Source organism: Lycorma delicatula, chromosome 1 (genome assembly GCF_047948215.1).
Source record: "Lycorma delicatula isolate Av1 chromosome 1, ASM4794821v1, whole genome shotgun sequence".
NCBI lineage: Eukaryota > Metazoa > Arthropoda > Insecta > Hemiptera > Fulgoridae > Lycorma > Lycorma delicatula.
Genome location: NC_134455.1, coordinates 7,029,442 through 7,056,882, shown reverse-complemented (window position 1 = coordinate 7,056,882; position 27,441 = coordinate 7,029,442). Strand labels below are relative to the sequence as shown.

The 27,441-nt window shown below is 29.1% G+C and overlaps 1 protein-coding gene across 1 annotated transcript; it reads left to right on the top strand.

Moving 5' to 3' along the window:
* The first annotated feature begins 1,462 nt into the window (after positions 1 to 1,462).
* Positions 1,463 to 26,973, top strand: LOC142318027 (facilitated trehalose transporter Tret1-like). Its single transcript, XM_075354556.1, has 6 exons — positions 1,463 to 1,632; positions 3,171 to 3,246; positions 17,574 to 17,709; positions 22,431 to 22,625; positions 25,065 to 25,363; positions 26,060 to 26,973. The coding sequence occupies exons 1-6, from the start codon at positions 1,562 to 1,564 to the stop codon at positions 26,933 to 26,935; spliced, it is 1,653 nt and encodes a 550-aa protein (XP_075210671.1). The 5' UTR covers positions 1,463 to 1,561; the 3' UTR covers positions 26,936 to 26,973.
* Positions 26,974 to 27,441: the final 468 nt, after the last annotated feature.

Sequence of the window (27,441 nt, the reverse complement as noted above, 5' to 3'; positions counted from 1 at the left end):
GTCTTTGTTGGTAAAGGGTATGGTAAATTAAATACTTTTTAATTGTTTTAAGTGTTAATAAATATGATTCTTATTAAGTTAAATATGAAAACAAAGTTTTTTATGTTTTTTTTTGTAATTAAAATTTTAAAAATAGTCATTTGTTTTTTTATTTACTTTAATCACATTAATTTGCTTAAAAATTAAATTTTTCACAGATTTTATTACAGAGAATCCACTTTTAGAATCACAAATATTTTTTTAAATATGATATGAAATCTCAATAATCATACCAAAATTAAAAAAAGGAAATTTTTTATTTATTTTTTAATTTTATAAATTTACTTACCCCAAACATATGTCTTTTTTGCAATTTTCTATTGAGTTTAAAAAAAAATATTATGAGATAACAGATATAAAGAGTTCTGGGACCCAATTTTTTAAGTTCATCTATTCAAATTACTTTTAAACTTCAAAATTAGCCTACTGATTGACATCTCAGAATAGTTTATTCTTTTTATTTGTAGTAGTAATTTGTGGAAAAAAGATTTGGCAGCCACAAATGAAAAAAATAGTTTCAGACCAAATTTTACAAATTTCTTTTCTTTATTTTGATATGTAGAATGCATCCTTGAAAGTCTGTTTCTTTGAGGGACACTTGGCATAATATCATTAACAAGATTTACTTAAGTTTAAATCACTACCTAAAATAATCCTATACAGATAAATTGTATTTATACAGGGATTTGAACACAGACAAAAGGTACTCATACAGTTCTTGCTATACAGGTAAAAAGCTGGAAATCTGGCAAGCAGGTAGCATGAACAGCATCATGAAGAGTTCACTGTTATTTCTTATATTAAAAAAAAACTGATTATTACAAAGTAAACACCATTATATTTCTTATGTTAAAACACTGGTTATTAAAAAGTAAACATCATTAACTGACTTCCTTTTTAACCAGTCCTGGGTTCAATTTCCAACAATGTTTTGTGATTTTTTATCAAATCCTGCTCATCAGTACTAAAAAAATTCTCAGTAATTTTTTACATTCTTATTGAGTATAAATAGTAAATAAATATATGAATATTACTTTTTAATTTTGTGTGATAACATCTTGTCTTTATGGTAATTTATAAATATTAATCGTGGCATATTTTTTATGAATCTGTTTCAGCATTACTGATTTTTATTATTACATATTAATTAATGTATGCCTTACTTTAAACAGATTATTTTAATTTAATCATGCAGTTGTAGATAAATTAAATACAATTAAGATAAATTAAATTATATAATTACAATGTACATTAATTAAAGGTAATGGCAGAATATACTTGTGTATTTTCAGTAAATTATTAAATCAGACAATTACATGAGATATTGCAATCCAAGAATTTTACAATGTGTAGAGGGGGAAGCCAATGTTTAAAGGTAGTCATGTACAAGCGAAATTTTTCATTGTTGTGGCTAACACCATTATCAATTATTCTTTACTTGGATTCTTATCTTTTAAAAAGTTAATATTCAAATAAAAATAATACTGTATTCTATTTACAAAGAAAAAATATTAATATTTTAATGGCTGTGTCACAAGAGGCGAGTACAAGTAATTCTCTATGTTTGGAAGAAAAAACAACTGGCTTAGATAAGTAAGAAAAACTAGTGCAATTTTAATTTTAATCAGACCAATATACTTTACTTTAAATACGTTTTTAAGCACACACATTTAGAGAGAGTAAATGATTCTTTTTTAATTTTAAATAATCTTCGAAGGTACTTTCTGTTAATTTTAGAATAAAAATTGTAAAGTGGAAGATAAAATGAATCATGTAATATTCTGCTTGTTTATTTATGTATAAGCTGATTTCACTAAATATTTATTATCAGTAATAAAAATGCATTACATATAAGCTTATCACTGCTAAAATATTTACAGTCGTGTAACATAAAAGTAACATTGGTAGGTATATAATTAAACTTTATGAGAAATAAATTTAAAGTTTTTGTGTTTGCATTATTCTTTTGAGGAAAAATTAAAAATATTTTTAAAACTGCTGTAAACTTGTGAAACTGTCTCTACTGTTAAACTTTCTTTCTTATAAAATGTCTCCATGCCCTGGTAGTAATAAATTTTCAGCTTTTTTTAAGATACATACTGATACACCTTCTAAAACTAATAGCAAATGCCTTCTCAAAATAAATTGATCAGCTGTTTCTCCCACAAGCTTAAAAATTGTGATCTAAATACAAGTAATCTGATTACCCATTTCCTTTTATGTAATATTAACATTGTTTCCAGAGTTATAGATTTTATATTGTGTTATAGTATATAGTTTCGTATTATATATTGTATATAGTTTATAGTATAGAGATTTTTATACAGAGTCGGTATAAAATCAAGACTGCAATCATTATTTCCCTATAAAGGTTTGGTCTTAAATAAAGGTTTAGTTCTCTCATAAATATTACTGCTACTGAACTTATTGGAAATCACAAATACAAATTATTTTCTTAATAATATCCATACATTAACTTAATACTATTATTTTATGAAAAAATATCAGGTTTTAATGACAAACTTAACCAAATCACTTATTTTTTTTAAACCTGTTATTTACTTAATATAAACATTAATAAACTATTTTAGAATACAACTTGTTTTCTAAATTCATGGAGGTATGATCTAAATGAATTTTTGTAATTATTGTCAAGAATCTTTATCAGTCATATTGTAACTGATACACACTTCAAGCAGTAAAATACTTTTTAATATATAAACATATTGTATATTTGATCTATATCTGTATTTGTCTATAATATATCCTTTTTGTTAATATTAGTAAGTTGAGTTATGGATTTTAGGAGCTATGTATAAAATTTGCATGGTTTGATTAACAGTATTATAGGTGTATTCAGTTTCAATGAGGTAGAATAGCAAAGATAACATGTTAGAAATTAGCTTTTCACAGATATAATGAACAAATATAAAAGCAATACATATTACAAAAAATCAATCCTTTTCCAATTCACTTCATAGAAACTGTATATTTACCCAAGACAATGCCACAGAATGTAAATCTAATAAAAACAATCAAAGAAATACAACATAGATCAGATATACAATAATACTATTATTTGGTTTTTGTATATAGAATGTTAAAGCTGCTTTTATAATTTTTGTTGTTAGATTATTAAATAAAAGAGAGAACTCCTCAGCTGTGGTACTTAATAATTTGCCAACATTTCAAGATGTTTACCCACAAGTAAGTATGACTGCTTGATATCAGAATGGAAAATTGAAAAATAACATTTTTAGAGAATTTATCAAATTTTTCTGAAATTTAAAACATTAAACCGAAGTTCTGGGTGAAGATATTTGTGTATTCAGAAGATTCATTCAGACATGATATTAATACCTTCTTTTTGTAGATTTATTTGGAACTCATATTCATATTACTATTTGATATATTGATACTATTTGATATTTGATACTATTTTGGTACTATTCATATTCATGTTTAGCCTTCACAGAGTTTTTATTTAATTTATCTACCACTGTAAGAGTGCATAATACAATTTATAATCTCTAAATTATAAACTACAAAGTGTACAATCTCTTGCTCCCAAAGGTTAAATGAATTTTTGGATTTAACTTAAAAACTAAAATTAAAAAAATACCTCAACAGTACCAGAATGATTACTATTATAATTATTAAAACTCAAATTTTCCTTCCTTTTTACTCATTTATAAATGTTCTAATAAGCTGCTTAAATCAAATCATTGCCATCAGAATTTTCAAATGGAATTCAACTAAAATTTGAACAATAAAAATGAAATAAAAGTAAAATGTTAATAATAACAAAACTTAAATCCTCCAAGACAAATATGGCATTTTAATCTTAATAATATAATTTAAGAAAAAAAAATTGAATTTAAAATATAATATGAAAACATTGTATTCATATATAAAGGAATATAAAAACAAAAATACATGCATACTATAGTGATTTTAAAATAACTCTTCCATTAGTTAATTTTCAAAATTAAAAAAATTAGTCAGATACAAAAGAAAATGCCACCACTGGTTTCAAGAAGTCTTTATGAAATTATAAATTCGGTCACAATAATTTAAAGTAGAAGTAAAATTAATTTATAATATGTTACATTAGCTCTTCTAAAAGTAGTAGCCATACCATAATAATACAATTAAAAAACAACAGAATTTAAATATTTAATGCAATTAACAGTGCAGGTATTATTAGAATTATAACTTAATTTGAAAAAAGGACAAAAATAAAAATGCAAACTCCAACTGAATTATAGATAAGCTGCTGTTCTAAAGGTAATATCCAACATTAGAAATTGTAGCAATATATGGTGCATATAGTCATATTAACATAAAAAATGTATTAATATAATTCAAACGCTAAATAAAAATCTTAAATCTCATTTAATAATATAAGTTTAAATAATTAATACAATTTACAATACAGATATAATTATAATCTAAAACTTAAACAGTTTCAGTATATCAGGTCAAAAAAGCCCATTACATTCTAAGATTGGATTTAAGTTATCCCCCCCCCCCCCAATTCCATTTAAACAAGAATCCACAACTTTATTTCTTTGAGAAACTCTTTAACCTTTATATTCAATCTGATCCTCTCTAGGTAATTGGTTGAAGATTTATCTCTTCTGCATTATTATGATAAAGTTTATATTTTTAAGTGCTCCTTTGCTTAAAATCCATAACGTATTATGCTTCGTGTTAAAGAAAGTATGAAAAGTACATGGTGAAGTAGTTGATAATGTCTATTTTTTTGACGTGAAAAAAGGATCACAAAGATCATTAATTTATATTAAAAAAAACATAAAGAATTTTTTAGCACTCCACATTATCTATCCATTCTGCTTATATACCCATTTACTTTAACATTTTTTTTTTTTACCCATAGATAACGCCTAAACCAGTCATGCAACAGACCCCTATTCTACAGTTCCACAGTTTTTGTAAAAAAATTTGATGATCAATTGTGTCAAAGACCTTAGTTAATCTCTAAAAATATACCACTTAAACAATCCCCATCATTCATGTCTTTTGACATCTTACCAAATACTTTGGTTATTACTGATTTTATGTTTAATCCTTCCTTAAAACCACACTAGTTATTATCAAAATTCTTATTAATATTTTGCAGAATTATTGAGAAACCTGCATTTCTTTCTTTAATAAAAAGTTATGTTTACTTTCATTTTGATTTATCCTAATAAAGTATTTTTTTAACATATTTTTTCCCTAATAAGTACATTGCAATATGTTCAACTAGTTAACAACAAGCAACCTCCTCCATGCTCCAATGAGATGAGGATGATATGTATGACATGTAAATGAGGTGTAGAGACTTGGCATGTGTAAAGACTCAGGCTGACTATTCCTGAGCCATGTAGTTAATTGTACCCCAATCACCGAGTTACACTGTAATCTGTCTAGTATTTAAATCCATATAAAAGCAACTAACTTATAACTAGGATTTGAACCTCTGAACCTTCAACTTCAACAATCAAATGTTAAACTGATTTGCAATGATGAGTTAACGGCTGGCTGTTGGGCTAATTTGTCATTTATAACAATATCTATAAATTATTATTTAATTATAACTAGTTTTATTTTACAATATTCACAGATCTTCACTTGACATTAACATCACTGTTTCACAATCTTCTTTCTTCATGAAAATTGTCCCTCTACATATCCATTAGATACTATATTTCTTGTTCTTCTTCAAATGGTGAGCATAGATATTTTTTGCTGGAGAAATAGAGTCATTTACAGAATGTATTACGAAGTTCTACCAGGACTTTCATAACCTATTCTACTTCTGAAAATAATGGAAAAAAGTTCATATAAACATATGTCCTAAAGTGCTTCGTTTGCAAGATACAACTAGTGAAAAATTCTGCTAACACGGTGAAATAAGGTAGTACTGAAATTTTTAGTATGTTAATTAAGAAGCATAATTAGTGATTTCTTATGGTTGTTGACCTGAAAAATCAAATAAAATTAGTCCCAGAACTTTATCTATAGTAATTTTTGAAAAATATGGGATGAAAACCAATAAATTGGGGTAAAAAACCCTGTTTTTTTTATGTCTGATGTACAATAACTTTGTTCAGTGAGTAATAAAATCATAAAACTTTTAAACAAAACTTACAGAGAATTTAATTTTAAACTAATTGGGGTAAGGTAAAAAAGTTGAATAATACAAGGAAAAGTAAGAAAATTTTGAATTTTATTTAGAAACAATACATTACTACATATTTGTCAGTCAAGTACTTACTTAATATAAACAAAAACCAAATTCTTCTTCTGTGATGTGAAAATTTTGTAAAAACGAAATTTACTGTTAAAACATTAAAAAAAACTCAAAATTACACAAAATTTTAAAGTAAAGTTAAGAAATAAAAATTACTTTGATAATTTTTTTATTAATGACAAAAATACAATAAATTATTTCTTAGGTTCTTTTTGAAAAATTACACTGATAAACAATTTTTGTTTCCTACCCTGTGATACATGATTTTAATCTGTTTTTTGATGCTGAAAACAAAAATATTAACTCAGAATCTTTCTATCACCCACCATTTTTGAAAAATTTTTTAATTTTAATTAAAGGATTTTTTCATTTTTCAACCCATAGTTAGCATTTTAAGCTACTATACTGTATTTTGTTAGCTCATTTTTTATCGTTTAACTTTGTTAACATAATTTGTAAGGTATAAATAAACAATACTAGACAAAGAATTAAATAATATTATATAGAATTAAATAATATCATATTATGATATCATATCTAATACTGAAGATTGAGCCTTCATGAACAAGATTATTCATGTCTGTGCAGGTCAAACCATGTAGCTGAAAACAAAGCTGTGTTGTTTGTATTAAGCACTGGATTTAGGAATGAATTAATTTTGTTCAGTCTTATTGCTGTCTTAAGTTTGTTAACAGTGCAGTGTCATAATGCCTCAAAATTGTGTAAATAATGTGGATGCCTTTTGTTATGTATGTGATGAGTTTACCGCAAAATCAAATAGAAAAAACATTACACCTTTAATTAAAAAAGCATATAATTTGTATTTTCGGTGTAAAATTGATCAGGATAAGATATGGGATCCTCATATAGTATGCACTAATTGTTCTGTTTATTTAAGAAGATGGCTGAAAGGTACACAGAAGGCTTTGCCATTTGGTATACCTATGGTTTGGCGTGAACCAAAGGATCATGTAACCAACTGTTACTTTTGTTTAACAAGTGTGTCTGGAATTTCTAAAAAATCTGAACATACTGTAAAATATCCTTCATTGCAATCTGCAGTCAGCCAGTACCCCACATGAACTTATTCCAGTTCCTGAGCCACCTGTGAATGTATGTTTCGAAAGCAGTGATGAAGAATCAGGCAGTACTGAAGAAGACAACATCTTATATCACAAGTCTTAGATCTTATATCACAAGTTGAATTAAATGACTTGGTTACGGATTTAAATTTATCAAAAAAAGCAAACCTGTTAGGATCAAGACTGCTAGCTTGGAATTTACTTAAAAAAAATATAAAAATTTCGGGCTTTGAAGCCGACAAAAAGAACTTTCTCAGTACTTTATTAATGAAAATAATTTAGTTTATTACAAAAATATTGATGAGCTTGTTGCACTTAGGACAAGTTCATAAACCTGAAGACTGGCATCTTTTCATAGATTCGTCCAAGTACAGATTAAAAGTTTTTCTACTACACAATGGTAACAAATATCCTTCAATACCAATCGCTTATGGTATTAATTTGAAAGAGACATACGATGTGATGAAAGAAGTTCTTAAAAAAATACATTATAAAAAACATAGCTGAAACATATAAGGTGATTTGAAAGTTAAGGTGGTTTGCAAAGTTTTCTTATCAAATGGGACAGCTGAGCTAGGAGTAAACATTAGGTTACCAAAGAGTAGAAGAAACGAGACAACGTAACTGCAAATGGAAAAAATATTATTCATTAACCCTTAGTTGAATCCAAAAAAATATTTTTACCCTCTCTCCACATCAAGCTAGGACTAATGAAAAATGTAAAAGCAATGAAAAAGGATAGTTCCGGATTTTTGTACATCAGGCAGAAATTTCCGAATGTAAGTGAAGGAAAAATTAAAGAAGGAATATTTGTTGGTCCTCAAATAAGAGAGTTGGTCAAAGATGATGAATTTAACTCAATGTTAAATAACATAGAAAGTGCAGCTTGGGATTCATTTAAAGACCTTTGTAAAAGTTTTCTTCTTTGCAAACCAAAATCTGACAATTACCACCACATTGTTAATCAATTTCTTACTTCATACAGAGCTATGGGATGTAATATGTCTTTGAAAATACATTTCCTCCACTCACATGTGGATTTTTTCTCGGACAACCTCGAGACATAAGTGACACACACGGTGACGTTTCCACCAAGACATTTCGGTGATGGAAAGCCGCTATAAAGGGAAATGGAATACTAGAATGCTAACCGATTACTGTTAGATATTTATTCGGGATGTGCCTGAGGCTGTTTATAAAAGAAAAGCATCAGCGAAATCATTCCAACACAGGTATGGGCATGCTAAATTATAAATTTTACAGATTTTAACTATATTTTCCCTTAATTTTTTTTAAGCATAATTTATTTAAAACTAAGGGTGATAGTAAAATTGTATTTGCAGATCTGTAATGTACGCAATAAAGCAATTCAAGAAATGGTATCATACTTAGAAAAAAACTTTTTTTTTTGTCTTATCAGTGTTATTATTTTAATGTTGGTAATCAAATAACAACAGCTGATCAACAATGTGCATTACTATATTAAAATTTAAATCATTCTGTAAGGTACGTTAAGTATGTCGGTACTGTGAACTGTTCTGTCATTAGCAAAGATTTTCTGTGAATTTTAGTTTGAACTTGATCGGTTTGCCATTGAAGTAATGCCATACGTATTTACTACAGAGGGGGATGCGCTGATATGATATTCAACTTGGGTATATGTAATGGTATTGCTGCAGCTACTGTAGTAAAATATGAAATACATTTTCCAAATCGTAGGATTTCAGATATCAAAGCAATTAGCGCGACTTTTCGCAGTTTTCGGGAAACAAGTTTACTGTGTAGTATTCGTATCGGCTATGAATGATCTGTCAACCACGACACTGTTATTGATGAAATCATTATCAGTGCAGTCCAGGCGTCAGTATACGTCTTTCTAAGCGGGTTGGAGTATCGCATTTGATGTTTTGGAGGACGCTTAAACAAAATAAGTTTTATCCACTTTATAAACAGCCAGTTCTTCAAGATCTACAGCCAATAGGAGACAGTCCGATTCGCTTGAAGTTCTGCAACTGGTGTAATACAAATCGACAACTCTACAAGTATGTTTTGTTTACCGACGAGGCAAATTTTCATTCGAGGTGGTGTCAACAACTTATGTAATGATGATACATGGGCAGAAGTAAATCCTCATGAGACCATAGAAGGCAATTTTGAACACCAATTTAGCTTCAGTGTATAGTGCGGCCTTCTTCACAATCAGCTGTTTGGACCGTTCACATATGGCCCCTTAAATGCTAAGGTCTAACTGCACTTTCTTCAAGAAGGATTCTCGCAGCTACTTGAAGTTATTCCTCTCGCGCTGAGACGCAAAGAAAGCTTCCAGCACGTACGATGGAGCACCTCCCCAATTCTCTTGTGAGGTTTTCACTACTTAAATCATCATTTCCCTACGAAATGGATTGGTCGTGGTCCACATTCCTGGCTACCAAGATCGTCTGATCTAACGCCTTTAGATTTTTTTGTCCGGGGATGGATGAAAAATATTGCATACAAAACAAAAATATATTCTCGTGAGTCCTTGCAGTGGTTCTTTCAGCTTTGGAAAGAAATCGAAGTCTGATGGACTCATGTGGCTAGCTGTATGGTGAATGGCGAAGCGTTTCCCAACCAAAATTGTCGAAAATATCAACGACAGAACTAGCAACATGAATGTGAGCGTACATTGTCATGAAAACTTAAAACATCGCTGTCAACGGTTTTCTCAATGCACCGGTTTTAAATTTCAAAGTTGTCCACCTCCCGCCTGCGTAAGAGGCTTTACAACCTTGCGATGGATGCATGGCAGCAAGAATGGTATGTCACGACTAAGGGTGGCTCCTTGTATAGATTTATACAGGACTTGGGGGATGCCTCTCCTTTGTTTTTAAGGACAACGAGTGCCTAGGTGCTCTCCAACCACACAAACTTGAACCAATACTGGTTTCGGTTCCGCCTGGCAGCTGATGAGCTGTGCGACTCCGGGGATATCCAGTCGAACGATCCCCGCTCTTGTGGGGGGGGGGGGGGCAGAACTCAGGTCATCCTGGAACTTAGATGTGAAGGGGAAAATGAGCCACTCATAAGCGGCGAGAGCCTCATTATCAAACCGTGTGGGTCTTCCTTGATGCCGTTGCGTTGTTCAATCGGCATCAGTAGTTTTTCGGGAAAAAATGACTCCTGCCATGCTGCTGTGGGAAGCTACCCGAGAGTGATGGCTGGCCACCAGCCAATAAAGCTCCAAGCGCTTAATATTGGTGGACAGGTATTTGCTGGCATTCAGAGACCTAGGCGTGGCAGCAAATTGTTGTCTTGACGATGTAAATTAATTTATTGAATGTTATATATCATATATAATTTATTAGTCGACGGGTTGAGCCTACCCATTTTCTTTTTTTTTTTAGTAATATATGACAAGTGAGCAGTGGGACACAAAGCGATTGGTGTGTGGCACCACGCTTAGTTCGCTCACGCAATTAGGTTAGCTCCAGCAGCTAGTTGGGACAGGTCGTTTAACTGTTTCAAGGCTCAGTAGCCATTTGTGGCACAGACATTTGGTATTATGCTTTAGGGCGACCAAATGGAGTGGTGGGAGGAGAAATACCATGCAAACCAATGTCGCAAAAAAAAAAAGAAAAAACTCCACTATCAAATTTTTCTGGATGGAGTTTTTGAACTTTCAAACTTCCAGTCACATGAAGAGACTTTCAGTCTCAAAACCTTACAAATGAAGTTTCTCTAGTACAAAGAGCACTAGGAAAGTTTTGCAATATGAGTTTAAATTTTATAATTTTCCAAAATAATATCCACCACACAATGCACTTCTTCATCCTTTGAAACCATCTTCAAAAAAACCCTGCCATGTTTCGCCGGAGATCTGGGTACACTCAGTATCTCAAGCCTTTAGGAGGTCATCATCACTCAAAAAAAAATTCTTCCCTTTCAGTCTGTTCTTCACCTTGGGGGAACAGTGCAAAGTCACATGAAGCAAGGTCAGGACTGTAAAGCAGGTGCTCTAACAGTTTTATCTCAGTGCTGGCCAAATATTCAGAGCAAACATTGAAGCATTGCGCTGGAGTGTTATCGTGGTGAAGAAACCATGTCCATTCTTAAGAGACAACTTTAGGCAGGTATTTCTCAGTATACCACTTCCTTGTAATTGTCTTCTGATTTTCCAACAGAACTTGCTCTAAAACTCCTCTTATACTAAAACATATGGCCACCATTCTCTTCTTAACTGATCTGGATTTTTGAACAGTGTTTGAAGATGAGGGGACCCCTCATCTTCAAACACTGACACTTTGTTCTGACCCTTCGTCAGTACGTCATAATAGTATAGCCAAGTTTCGTCACCTATCACAATACTGTTTACATCGGGGATTTCTCATTTTCAAACTTTTTCAGCATTTCCCTGCACCATGAAACATGACATGCTGTCTGACTGGATCGATGCCACCTGAGTTTTGCAGCATCTAAAAGGTACAAAGCTTTCTGAATTGAAGGTGATTTCTGTGAAATCACCTTCAATTCTGGCTCTCAACACATGAATGTTGTTGTTGAATGCAACAATAGTAATAGTATAAAGTAGTAAAAGTAAAAAATAAAGAAAGACAGATACAGAATGAAGTTAAATAAAGAAATTTACAAAATTAAAGAAAAAAAATGATAAAACTTGAAGATTTAGAAATCACAATTCAAAATAACATTAAATTTTGTGGCATGTATGATTCGAATAGATTCAGATAGACTGAAAAATATTTGATAAATTTTCAAAATATAAAACTCTGATATAAGGCAAATATAGAAATAAAAAATTGTCAAGGCAGAAAAAAATTTAGAGAAAAATCCAGAAAGTAGAAGTTTTTCTGAATGCAAAAAAAGGAAAGAGAGTACATGTGCTGGACAGAAGAATTAAAAACATAGCATAGTTAAATAATAAAAGAATTCTAGGAGTTAAAGAGGGAAAATCAGAACAAAAGGAATTGAAATGATATTTGCGTGGTCCTCTGCAGGCCTGTTTGAAAAAAAACAATAATCCATCTGTTCCTACATTCGCTGGATGTTTAAACATTTATAAAGATAACCTAACTACTTGACCTTTAGTAAATTATATGAATGCATCTTGCAGTAAAATTTTAAGTCTGTACAACTTTTTAAAATAAATTTTAAAAATTCATTCCGTTGTAAAAATAGGATTAAATTAGTCAAAAAATTTAAAAAATCACAATAACATTTTGGTTTTCCAAGCATTAGAAATGCATATTAAAAAAAAAACTTCCAAGATACTAGATACGAACTCAAAAAAACAATCAGTAAAAATAACATTAATCAATCATTAATGAACTATTACCAGTATTAAAACTGTGCCCACATCAAAATTACTTTATATTTAATGGTAACTATTTTTTACAAGAAGGCTTAAATAACATAGGCTCCCTTTTCAGTAGCAACAATAGTATTTTTGCAGTAAGAATAAGATTTAGTTAGTAGTTAATCGGTATTATGTACATGCAAAATAAAATTACAGATTAGGTAGATTATGACTGTAGGCATTTAGGTAACATACAATAAACAAATTAATGTAGAACACAACATCATTCTTAAAAAATCCCTTTCAGCACGCCAGAAAGCAGAGGTAGATTTCACCAGTGCTAAGTAGGGGATAAAAAAGATTTCCACCTTAAAGTTAAGAAAAATTTCAAATTTACTCAATATGACAATGATTTCATGTGAAAAAAGTAAAGTTTTAGGTAATGTTTAAAGGATTAATACCACTTTAAACTAATTTGATACTGTGTCTATTAAGGGAGATATGATTTTTTTGTCTTCAAAATCCCATTTTTTCCATCCCCTGAGCCAATTGTTAGTGATATTGAAAAACTTTACTTATATCATTTTTAGGCCCTTGTACAAAGAATAGTAGGAAGTTTAAACAAATTCAATATTTTACTTAATAAGAAAATTATAGCGATATTTTTTTTTTCAAAAGCCCCCCATTTTCAACCCTATGGTCTGATTTTTCCCATTAATGAAATTGACCGACATTTTGAGTCATTATATTTTATGTATCAATTTTAAAGTGACTGGTGCAAAATTACGGCAGTTATCGTGTCCACAAGAAAGTGAAATATATATATAAAATGTACATATAAACTTTTGAACTGACATGGTTTTGGGATCTGGGGGATGTGAAATGCAAAGATATGTGAAAATTTTCCAGAAGTTGAATCATGGTACCCATTACAATAGATAGCTTTCTTATGAAATCTACCTAAAAATTAGTTTCCATAAAAATGTTTAACATTTTAGAAATAGAAATAATTAATACATTCCACTGTTTAGACATCAGAATAAAGAATAAATTAAGACTGTTTAAATGTCATAAATCATTGTTTAAATAAATTCACAGGAATTTTATCCCAACTACAGAAATGGTATTTCTTAATGATTTAATAAATTTCTGTTCATCAGTCTTAGTGAGAGAAAAATGGAAAGGTTTATTAACCTTACTGACAGTAAATTCTATATTGTCATTGGATATTAATTATGTTTTATTTTATAAAAGTTTTATCTTTTACTTTATAAAGGAATCTATTTATAAAAGTAAATCTTTTACTTTTATTTTTTTATAAAACCTAACTCGGATTTAATCACTAAAATGCTCCAGCACACAAACTTGCATGACAAAAGGAAAATCATTAGATGATATGTCCATCTCGACAACACTGTAGTAAACAAATTTAATGTAGTAAACAAATTTATTAATATTTGCTCAAATGTCACATTAGACATAAAGTGTTTCTATACAAAACACTTCCATTTCTAAATCAACCACAATCTTACACAGCCAACTCAAATAGAAGAATACAGCAAAAGAACTAATCACTGAAAACATAGACACCCTCAACATTTCCATAAAACAAAATAATTTCAACTTCAAAAATAAATTTAATATTCAACCTAACATAAAGGTGCACCCATCTGTGGTTTGATAAAAACAAAACTTCTCAGAAACAATAACAGGCACAAAAATTATCAATGGTTGAATAAAACTCATCATAACTCTTTGAACACACAACATTCACAAAAACATAACCGTCACCAATGAATAAAAAAGAAACAAAAGTTTAAAATTCTTGCATCCATACCCACAAAACATGAACCCAGACAAACAAAATCTACAGAAAACAGACACCTGATACATTCATACAAAATAATTCTAATCACCTTATTCTGTTTGGTTCATCTTGATAGATGAACCAAATAGAATAAAATGTTCAGTTCAGTAAATGGATTCTAAAGAACTTTGGTGCATAAAATCCTACATAAATTTCAAATAAAAAAACAGAATAAGAAATAATATCAAATTCGTAACATTTGTTTTAACAATCACACTATAAAATTGCCTACAAAATCAAAAAAGCAGGCTATAAGAAAACATACAGAGGAATTAATAAACAAAATATGCATATAAATAACCAAATTTGATTTATTTAGGTTAAAAAAAGTTAACTAGTCTAACTGTAATAAATTCTATTTCAAATAAGAGCTTTTCACAGTTATACAGAGAATACTTAAAAGCATTTCACTCCACCACTGAATCTATGTTTCCAAACCAACTAGTACAGCAAGTACTACATTGCAGAATATCAACAATATGAGTAAACAATGACAATCTTATACATAACCAGTAAATGTCATAAACTAAACTTGCTTGAACTAAAAGTATGGAAACATACAAAAATGAATAAATCCAATTTAAATCACACATGCTCTTCAAACTTGTTACACATACAAACAGATCTTTCAAAATCTATTTCAAATATCAGCATCAAAACTGGTACTACAATACTCAGTGATCTTATTGGCAGTCTCAGAAAAAGCATAATTTAAAACAAAAACCAACTCAGACATAAGTCAAATTTTTATAACTTTGTTTAAATGAAATGTACTGTATTAAGTTTTTAAAAACTTACCATGAAATTAAGTACTAAAAAAAATATCCTGTTTGTACTCTAAAATGATAACTTGTTAGTTACACAAGAATGGCCTATGATCAACTACACTCCACACTTAAAAATAGTTCTTGCATAAAGAATATAAAACAATTTAATGACAAAATTAATGATGTACACATTCACCATCTGAATCTTTGATATGACCAATTTCTACACTAATATAAAATATGTACTAAAATCCATCAACATTACATATAACTGAAACTATAACATACCAAAATTACTTTACGTTGGTATAACTACTACTCAAATGACATGAATGAATTTTATGAGCAAAACTCATTCATGTCATTCATATCTAGATGACATGAATGATTTACTCATGTCTAGTTTCCTGGCTGAGATATTTTTCCAACAGTTTGATAACATTCACATATTATACACGAAAAACATGAAGATAAAATATTATACTGGTATTCCTATGTTGATAAAATATTCCAACCTGGAAACAAGACAAAGTTACACATTTCTTACATCTACTAATAAATTACAACCATTCTTTAGGAAATGTGAACACTACAAATCACTTTTCCTTGATTCAAAGTAGCTGAGAAACACAGTCAAAACAACTCATGTGCTTATCCTCAACATATCTAATCACCCTATGTTCAGCACAAACATACATTCATGATACACCACCTAATACATACTTCTTTGTGTGCTGACAACTACACTAAAGTACTCAAAGTAATAAGACATCTGGCAGAAGTTAATATCCATTCACACTTATAACAATATAGATGTAAAATATAGATGAAATTTTTAACTAATGGCATAAAATATATAAACAAAATCCAATTTTTCAATAACTTCATAGAAACAAGACAAATTCAAAGGCATTTAACAGAATATGCAAGTTTTACTCACTGAAATTAAAAAAAAAGATTTATCTAGACAATATTACATTTACAAAGGCATTAAATTAAAAAAAAAAAAACAAAAATAAACAATGAGTAAATTTAACATAGACTGAATATATTGTTTGATAATATAAAGCCAGACTCAAGAGTATGCCATTTTTTCACATTCCTTCATCCATCTCATCTTCCTTGTCAAAATGTATGGAGGAGCATTATAGAGCTCATAATAAAAATAAAAATTAAGGGTTTTCGGACTTTTTTTAAGGCCAGTGGCAAAACAACAATTAACAGTTAATTATTAACAATTAATTTTTTAGTTAATAATATTGTAGAATCAGGTAGTTAGCACTAAAAGATGATTAGTAAAAAAGCTCATTTAATTTGATTGTGATCATTTAACATTTTCTAATTTTAAACTAATGCATCATAACAAAAAATTCCAAACTCGTTTACCTTTTTGTGTGAGGTAACTGAAGTATGTTAAGACAAATTCTAAAGAAGTATTGCTCTTGTACTACTATAGAAAGTGTTAATACATCGATGTGCAGTTCTACTGGTGATGTCTGAAATGGTTTGGCACTGCTAATTGTACAATGGAGAAATAGAGTAGCATGACGGGACGTCAAAGTTAGCAAAAAGTCAGTCACTGGTTTAGTAATTTATCACCATTCTGTCCATCAATTGGGTTTTCTAAACTTTGATGAGTAATAATGCTGTTAATTTTCCCATTGCAATTTAGGTATAGAATGTCACAAATAATAGTTGCAGTAGAAAAATACAACAATGTTCATTGTTATTATTTTGTGACATTTTGGATACTTTTATTTTTTAAATTCCTTGTTACTTACTGTCCCAACATGATTAGAATGACATAAAAGAATCATCCACTGCTAACACAATTTTTAAAATCTTAGTTAATTATGATAACTTGAAACTAATGGATGGACATCCTCATCGCTCTTGTCCTTTCACAATTTTTTGGTTGAATATGAAGTTAGAAAATAATTTTCATTTATATAAATTATTAGCTCTCTTTGCAAAATTTTTTGATAGCTTTCATGCACATGTAAGAAATTTTTTCACAGTAATATCTTCCAACTCAAATACCAATTTTCAATTGATTGTCATCTACTTTAAATCCTAAACTATATGAATTGTTAAGTTTACATTATATTTACCACATTTCTGTAGTCAAATCTGATTCTGCAACACACTGGGCAATATGCCAAAATATAAAATCTATATTATATTTAATATGAATGTTTTAGAAATATAACTAAAAAAAACATAAAAAATATAGAAATATAATTAAAAAGGGCTGAATATCTCTTTACAGATAATTGCAAGTGTCATTATTTCTCTCATATTTCTGCAGAATGGATTTGTGCAATGTTTTTCTGCAATACTTATACCACAAATTATGGATGAAAAAAATGAATTACCAGTGAATAAACAAGATGCTTCTTGGATCGGTTGGTATAATTTAATTTAGTTATTGTGACCTCAGACTTGTGCTTAAACATAGATCTTAATGAGAAAAATAAGGGTATAAAATGACTGATGAATAAATGAAATCAGATCCATTGAGAGCATCAGCGTAGAACTTGATTGGGATAAAAAAAATTCCATATTTTCATGCTAGTCACATATTTTTATGTGACTACACATATTTTTAATATGGTAGCCATATTTTCATGGTAGTATGTTTTTGAGTAGTCCATGTTAGTAAGTATTAGGAACAAAACTGTTTTTTCTGTCTTTATGAATTATGATTATGTTATGAGCAGAGAACATATGTAGAAAATAATCTACAGTTTAAAACACATAAAGGAGTAAATTCTTAAAAAGAGTTAGCATCGTTTACAGACATTAAAGATTACATAAAATGAAAGAGTAGTCAATCTTCCTATTTGTAATATTATTGTTAAAATTCAGTTAAAGCTCCTGTTTCTTATTTTATAATAATTAATTAGAGAAAGTAGCAAAGCTGAAAAATTGTAGAGTTTTTTAGATAACTTTTTATGAAGCTCTTTTTGCCCTTATGTTTTAAAGAACTTATATAAGAAATTTTACTTATTAAGTTTTCTTTAAATATCCATTACTATTTATAATATTATCGCCTTCCTTTATGTTTCTTGCCAGCATTGGTTATTTGTTTTTTAAAAGCAGATCTTCACCTTCCTGTACAGTTTTTAACTTCTCCATATCCTCCTATTTACCAAATTAGATAAACTGTTTGTCTTAATGTGTCCTACCCAACTAGTTTCTATCTTTAAAAAATTTGTCCATCAATTTCTCTCCTAACCTATTCATTTACCTTAGACCTCTTCAATTTGTACTTTCTCAAACCACCAAATTTTCAGCACCATCTTAAGACACTACTTTTCAAATTCTTCTTTTCTTTTCCTTTCTGCTTTTTCTATGGCCCATGCTTCTCTACCAAAAGGCTATATACCAGAAAAACATTATTAAAAAAGTTTTTATAATTCATAGATTCATATTTGGTATTAGATTTTTGAAACATGTTATTACACTGGTTGGAAAATCGGTGCTCTTAGATTAGTTTAGGTGTGGTTCAACTCTTGGCATTTTTTTATATATCATCTCATCTCCTTGTTAAAATAAATGCACACCATGATCAAGGTAAAAATAAAATAATTAAAAAACTACCTTTCTTCATCTTAATCGACCTCATTAACATTAAAGAGCATTTTCAATTTTTTATATTAAAACTTCAATCAGTTGTTTATTGAAAAAAGGTATGGTTTATCAATGTAAAATTAATAATGCTTCATAAAAATATTGCCTACAACCAACAAAAGAATTTATATTTCATCTAAAGGAGATGTAAAGGAATTGGTGAAACCGCCAAGAGGAGTGTCAACATTGAAGAAATGATTAAATTCATGTCAACGCATGAGAAAGGATAATGATGATAGAGGGAGGGAATAAACTAATTATGACTTATGCTTAATAACTTCATAAATAAATTAAATCATAGTAAATTTTAAAATTTGTAAGGTATATTTTAATAATTTTGTATTATGGATAACTTACAATAAATAGGCCAGAATCGTTCATTTTTCATCTCTCTTTCTTCACTAAATTCAACATCTTATTTAGAAAATTGTAGAATACATTTTACTCTAAAATATCCTCAGAAGCTTTGACTCTCTCATACAGAAAGCAGGGGTTTTCTGCACTCAAGTAGATTTAAAAAAAAAAATTGTAAGTAGTAGAATGAAAACAGCTTTTATCTTGCATATTTAGTTTAAAATTTTAACCAGAGCTTTGGCTAAATGAGATTTATTTTTTTTATTTTCCCAACCAGAAATTGTTGAAAATTACAAAAAAAATGTACAGATTCAGTTATGAACAACACTTTCTAATTTATTTATTTATGAGGATCTGAATAATCTACATTGTGGATATTACCAACTTTTTTTATACCAGTGCTTTTAAACGATATCTGGTAGTATTCAGAAATGTTCCTTTGTTGCTGCTTTACAGTCTTTCCACTTCTGGTCTTACAGCAGTTTGTAGCCAAGGCAGCAAAAAATGCTAGTGTATACTTCCCCCCCAATGAAGTAATTTCCTAACCAGTTAAAAACAAGCAGTTTTAACAAAAGCTAAATAATTACATCCTTCACAATCTGATAGTTCACATCTACAACAACTCAGTTGTAGTAAGTATTCTAGAATATGGAGTAAAGAAGAATATTCATAGTCAAAGACATGCTCAAGGAATTGAATCATGTAATCGCCAAAATTTGGAACACTTGCTGTATAAAAAAGTATTTTTTTTTTTTTTGTCTTCAGTCATTTGACTGGTTTGATGCAGCTCTCCAAGATTCCCTATCTAGTGCTAGTCGTTTCATTTCAGTATACCCTCTACATCCTACATCCCCAACAATTTGTTTTACATACTCCAAATGTGGCCTGCCTACACAATTTTTCCCTTCTACCTGTCCTTCCAATATTAAAGCGACTATTCCAGGATGCCTTAGTATGTGGCCTATAAGTCTGTTTCTTCTTTTAACTATATTTTTCCAAATGCTACTTTCTTCATCTATTTGCCGCAATACCTCTTCATTTGTCACTTTATCCACCCATCTGATTTTTAACATTCTCCTATAGCACCACATTTCAAAAGCTTCTAATCTTAAAAAAGTATAACATAAAAATATGTAATCTGCAACATAACTGAAGAAGAAACTTTATTATACTTCTGAAAAGATCTTCCATTCTGAAGGTGTAGTACAAGTACTTATAAAGTGAGTCATTAATGTTATTGTTTATATAATTTAAACTTAATTTTATCATGTTGAAAATGTATAAGATTGTACAATATAAAATAATTAACATATTACTCCTATCTTGCTTGATAGAAACTGTAGTTGAACTGCTTAATCCATAAATATGAAATCTTACCATTTTCTCTTTGTACAAGTAATAATTATAAAAGAAATATCTTATAAAAAAATCTGATGTGGACACCACGTGACTTCCTTGTATGCCTATTAAATTACATATACACATTTCTTTAAAATAAAAAACGTAACATTTTATTTCATTAATAAATTCTGATATTTTTTCATATTTTTTTTTTATTATTATTATTGAATTATTACTTATTGTAAAATTTTTTTTACAATCAGAGGTTAATCAGATTAATAAATCAATATATTTAAATAAAAAAAAAGATGATATTGGATTTGAACCAATGTGCCTTCCCCTTTTAAGATCCAAATATTTCATTAATTAAAATTTCATTTGGTTATAACTCTGGAACCAATGAAAATAAGTACCATTTATGATATATCATTGAAAAGCTCTCAATGAGGGCTTATTACTGCAGTTAAGAAAAAGTCCAAAATTCAATTTTTTTTTGATTTTGGCCCATTTGATTGCAATCAAAAAGGGAGGTGCATAATTAGATTTTACAACAGTCCTAAATCCAAAAGTTCAACATCCTATGGCTAATCGTTTTTGAATTATGAGAGATATATACGCACATACGTACGTACAGATGTCGTGCTGAAACTAGAAAAAATGGATTCAAAAATGGTCAAAATAGATATTTTTGTTGAAATCTGAAATTTTCGCAATCACAATACTTCCTTTACTTTGTACAAGGATGTAAAAAGGAAAACTGAAAATGTTTTTATTAATAAAGTTTGTACTTTTCACATATCACCTGAACTATGCAATATGTTATCTTTCTCACTTAATAATTTTTTAAATTATTTTAATTAAACATCAATTAATATTTTAGATAATTTACATAAATTATGCCCCAAAAATGAAAACGATTAAAAGAAGTAAACATAAACAGTAAAAATCAAAATAATACCAAATTTAAATAGCTCAAAGAAATGATAACAAACAATTTAAACAAAAAAACCTCAAATAAGAAGAAACAAATTAGCTAAAGCTCAAAAATTAACCTGGTACACTTACAACAAAAAATACCTATCAATAAACACAAAAATAAGACACACTACAATTATAAAACCAGAAGCCACTTATGCAATAGAAGCACTTTTCCACCTAAACAAACTATCAAAGACATACAGACTTCAGAAAATTGAAAGAAGAAATTGAAGAACCTGCATCAATAAAAAGTACCAGAAACACAGTCAGTGGTGGATTGTGTCCAAAAAAGTTGTGTACAAAGAGTTAGAATCCATCACTGATACCATGTGTAAGAGGAGACTGGGATTCTTTGGACATATGAGAATGTAAGATTCAAGAGTCCTGAAACAGCTAGGACTGTACAATCTCAATTCGAAAAACACCAAGACAGGCTGCAGATGGATCAGAGAAATAAAAGAGGATCTGAAGGAAATCAGCCTTACACCAGAAGTCACCACATATAAAATAAAATTAAATAGAAAAATCAAGAACAAAAACACTCGTGTCACAATCACACGAAAAAACTCACAAGAACATTTTCAACACTAGAAAGGGTACAAAGATCGGAACGTATGAAAAAGTACGGGGAGGACCACAAGGCCTAAACAGTCCCATCAAAGAGACTTGGGTAATGGACTGACTAAAGTGATTCCAGTCAAAAAATATAATAATAATAAACATCAATTTGTATTAATTAGAACAACCTAATTTACAACTATCAGTAACTAATAATCTCATTTGAACGAAGTTAATCGTTAATATTTAATTTTTGATGCAGCAAGTTTGCCAGCTTTATCAGCACCAATTGGATCATTTGGAAATGGAATAATTATGGATAAATTTGGACGGAAGAAGGGAGCTATGGTTGGAATTTTGTTCATTATATGCAGTTGGCTCCTTACAAGTTGTGCATCATCAGTATCTATTGTTCCTACTCTTTGTGCTGCAAGAATTATTGCTGGAATTGGAATGGGTAAGTACTTAATAAAGTGTGTTAGAAATATCTGGAAACAGTTTCATATTATAAAAATTAGGTGTGCAGCAAGATAGAAATAGATGCAGATGTGTTCAGCTACAAAAGACAAAAGATACTTTGAAGAAAGTTTAGAATTTCTGTCTGCCGTCTTAGATCTGGCATTTCGGTTCAAAGTTTAATTTCTTAAACAGTTAGATGGTGATGATTCTCATTTAATGTTTGACAAAAAAAAATAAGGGTACCCCATTTTTTAATAACTACTCATGCTTTTGAATGTTGGAAAGATTCTTAAAATCATTGTTTTATTTCAGCTAAGAAGACAGATATTTAGGGATCATAAAATGTAATAGATTTCATCAGTGTCTGTCCATCTAATAAATCAGTATTATGTATTTTTCATATTATTTTGTCAAAATTTAACATGTTTATAGAGAACTGCCAGTCAGGGGGCTCCACCCCCCCCCCTCCCACTGTGTTTTTCCTCATACTGATAAATAACAATTAAAGTAAACAGACTTTACAAGTACCTGAAAAAGAAACTAAATTACAGAAGACAGAATAATAATTACAATAACTAAAATACATGGAATTTTGACGAGGAAAAATCCACAACTTCACCCTCAATCTATGGTTTAAAATCTTCCCTGGGATATACAAATGTAGCTCACGTATGAAAATTTGAAAGCAATCGATTGGTTGGTTGTTGTGACATGTTGTTATAAACAGACAGACAGATCCGATACAAACTTTCGCATTTATATATTTAATACTTAATGTTGATGTGAAAATAAAGAATAAATTTGAATGAGGAAAACTTGTTTTGTTTGCAGGAATATTTTACTTTGTTTCACTTTAGGTTTGTACTTACAATGTGCTTTTAATACATTGTAAACACAATTTTAAAAAATACAATAATCAAATGATATGCTCACCAACAATGTCATTTGATCCTTACATCACCTTCAGTCCAGATTTTTATTACTATTTAATAATGGATTATTTTGCCACTAAGATTGCTGTAACACTACATAGTGTTAATAAATAAACTAGTGTATGTTCTTCAGTACATCACAATGAGGTACTAGGAGTTTGCTGCACTGTACTAAGTTGGTTTTTATTATGCTAACTTATAAAATTGAATACAAATAAGTAATAATTTAACAAATGTGCAATAACAGTTTTGCTATACATTAAGAAGTTCAATTTTTTCAAAACTATTAACAGTAATCATAAGATATAGTAAAGGAACAATGATAAATTAAAATGGTAATTTCAAATGAAAATATGCAGATATTCATTTCTCTTATGTTTACTATAATGGTAATACTATAAAAGCTGTTGAGGAATATTATCTAGATTTTTCTAACCAAAACATTTCTAATAAACAGGTATTTATAAATATTAATAGGCAACTACTGGAAAGAATATTAAATTGATTAAGAGATGATTGTAAACAAGTTTTGCTGTTGGTATACCCAAGTCCAACTACAAGTACTTGAAGATCGTCCACGCATTTCCGAATTCCAGTATCAATATATGGCTAATAGAAAATAATGTGTTACTGCTGTAAATATCCTTTACAAATGTTTATGCATGACATAAAAATACAAGGAACAATAACAGTTTTGGAACAAATCAATCCTTGTGAAACCATCAAAACTAATTTCTAGTGTCATTTTTTTAATAAATGCCTGATGTGGTATATAAACCATGTTCTTATTAGATCTCATACTATATTTTTAGTGGTGGGCTCACTGGTAATGGCCCTCTTTCACCAGCTAAGCTTCCTTCAGAATGAGCTTCCATGACTTTTAGAGGATGCTCCTTTAATGAAATAAACATGATGATAGCCTTTTCTTCATAATTTGAATAAAACATTTTTAACTGGTGGATTATCTGAGGTAAATCACATCATTTGATGTGGCTGTACCCAGTTTTATTTTGTGCAGATTTATAAAAGCTTTACTTTACGCCAAATCTCAGAAAACGTAAAGAAAATGTACCAAAGAACTATGTCTGCTGCTTTAAAGATCAACAAAAACCCAAGAATTTTGCAGAATGAACCTTATCTACCCAAATATGTGCAATGTGGCTGAAATATGTATTCAGGCTGTTGGTAAGTAATCTTAACAGTTATAAGAATTCAATTCTGTGAATTTATTAGTTAATCTATGAAATAATAATGTTGTTTGTTTTGAAAAAAATTATCTTACACAACTACTAGAAACCGATTATGGCACAAATTATGTATTCGGTGTAATCTTTCTGAATTATTTTTATTAAAAGTGTGTTTTACTCAAGTAGAAAATTCAGGAGGAATCTCCTGCAATTTGTATGACCTATTCATATATGTATAGTTTTATGCATTTGAAAATAATTATTTGGACACATTTACTAAACTCAATATATACCAAATCATACATTTTGTACTTTCAGGTATGTGCCCGGTATCAACGGTGTATATTTCTGAAATATCCCATGAAAAATACAGACCCTTATTGCTTATGCTGAATTCAACATTTTCATCAATGGGCATTCTGATCGTATCATTAATGTCACTGTTCTTAGACTGGCATTCCATGGCTGCTTGTTTTTGTACAATTTTTTCAATTTTACTCTGTTTTATTGTTTTTTTCATTCCTGAGAGTCCATACTGGTTGTATATTCTCTCTAAAAGAGAAAAGGAAAAAGAAACTGCAGAAAAATCCATACGCCGACTAAACAATAACAATGAGGTAAGAAGATAAACAGCTGTCTCTTTTTAATTTCACTAATCATAATTTTAGTTTTATTAGACTCAAAATTTTGAGATCTGCTTCCAGGTATAACAGAAACAAACACTTTGAAGTTTAGATACCAATAAAGTTGCTGTAGTGAATTGGTTTATTTATAAAGTTTTTCCTAATGAACTTTGTAAGGATGTAAGGGATAGTTTCTCATGGTTAAAACCATTTTATATAACACACTATTACAATTTTTCCAAAATATTTGTTCTCACCTCATGATCTAATGACAGCAGAAATAAAAAACCCTTCACAAAATCACTAATGATAATACATTGTGTTACAACTAGTTTCTACTACAAGTTTGCAGAATTATTTTACTATTCTATATAATATTCTAGATATTATAATTATTATGTGGAATATTAATAACATTCAACATAGTATTGTGGGAGGGCCAAGTTAAGTATACAGAATCTAAAATGTATATTTGTGTTTATAACACAATATAATTATTTATATTTATATAAACACAAATATAATTAAATATAATTAATCCATAATTACTTTATTAAATGACAATTCTTAATGACCAAATCATTAATTATACTTCCTTTAAACTAATCCATCACTTCAAGGCCCCTTGATTTATGCATCAAAAAACTTAAAAAATATTTTTTTAATGATTATTATAAATTCATTTTTCAGCTGTGTGAAAATCAACTAAGAAAACTATTTGAAACTAAATCTAGATTAAACGACTCAAATAAAGGTGAAGATAGTGCAGCTAACATCAACTTCTGTTGTAGAATACAAAGGAGACTGAATGATTTCAATTCTCGTACTGTAATATTTCCAGTGCTGATTATCACAGCATTACTATTGCTTCAGCAGTTATGTGGTGTATTTTGTACTGTATTTCATGCTGTATTAATATTTAAAAAATTGGGTGCAGTTACAGTTGGACTTAACTCATATCAAATACTGTTTTTTACTGGATTATTGCGTTTTGTTATAAGTTTATTCGCATGTGTTTTAACTAGAACAGTTGCTAGACGAAAATTAATAATAGCATCTGCTTTTGGCATGAGTTTAACAAGTATTGCAGTAACAATATATCAATATTTTTGTTCAAATCCAAGTCTAATAAGTAATAACACTGTTAAATCAGTTTCAACAATTGGATTATCAGAGCACACAAAAATGTTAAATGTTAATGAAACAGACCTAATAACACATACTAGCATCAACAATAGTATGCATCAGTGGATTCCTGTAGTCTGCATTGGTTTATTTATATGTCTATCAGCAATTGGTTTGTTATCAATCCCAGGTTCCTTAATAGGAGAATTATTACCGACAACAGTAAAAGGAACTTGCAGTGGGCTGTTGATCACTTACTTATATTTAATAGTATTCGTTTTAGTAAAAGTTTATCCATTTCTTTTGGACATATTTGGTGTAGGAATAATGTTTTTAATACATGGAATTATGTGTTTTATAACAATACTTTTTACATACTTATTTTTACCCGAAACATTAGGAAAGAGTTTGGGTGAAATACAAATGTACTTTAAAAAATGATGCTTATTTTAACAGAATAAAAATCATTACTCAATTAATTTGAAATTGGAAGAATTTCAGATAAAATATTATAAACACACACACACATATATATATATATATATATATATATATATATATATGACTTAACTCATATATATATATATATATATATATGTTTGTGTGATTATAAAATTATCGTGTGATTATCTTATTTTTATAAAATTTATAGTGTTTTAATAATGTCATGCTACAGCTACATCTAAGTGTAACATATTTATTTTAACAGATTTTACTGTTAAAAATATTGTATTTTACTGAACAAAGGTGTACGAACTATTATAACAGGATTTTCCTAGAAATTATCATTAAGAGGATGCAATTGTTAAATAGTCATCTAAATAACAATAACAATAACTGTAGTTTATCTTGCCCTGTACTTTTATTTTTAGCAATATAATATTTTTGGAATATTTTTTCGCACATATTCCAAAAAATTTTGTGATTCTCTTTAAATATTTCCAAAT

Bases quoted from the DNA above. Each gene is read 5' to 3' on its own strand.
- LOC142318027 (XM_075354556.1), top strand. From the start codon at position 1,562: ATGGCTGTGTCACAAGAGGCGAGTACAAGTAATTCTCTATGTTTGGAA. The intron at 1,633-3,170 runs GTAAGAAAAACT...TTTTGTTGTTAG, and splicing joins AAAACAACTGGCTTAGATAA to ATTATTAAATAAAAGAGAGA. The intron at 17,710-22,430 runs GTTGGTATAATT...TTTTTGATGCAG, and splicing joins ACAAGATGCTTCTTGGATCG to CAAGTTTGCCAGCTTTATCA.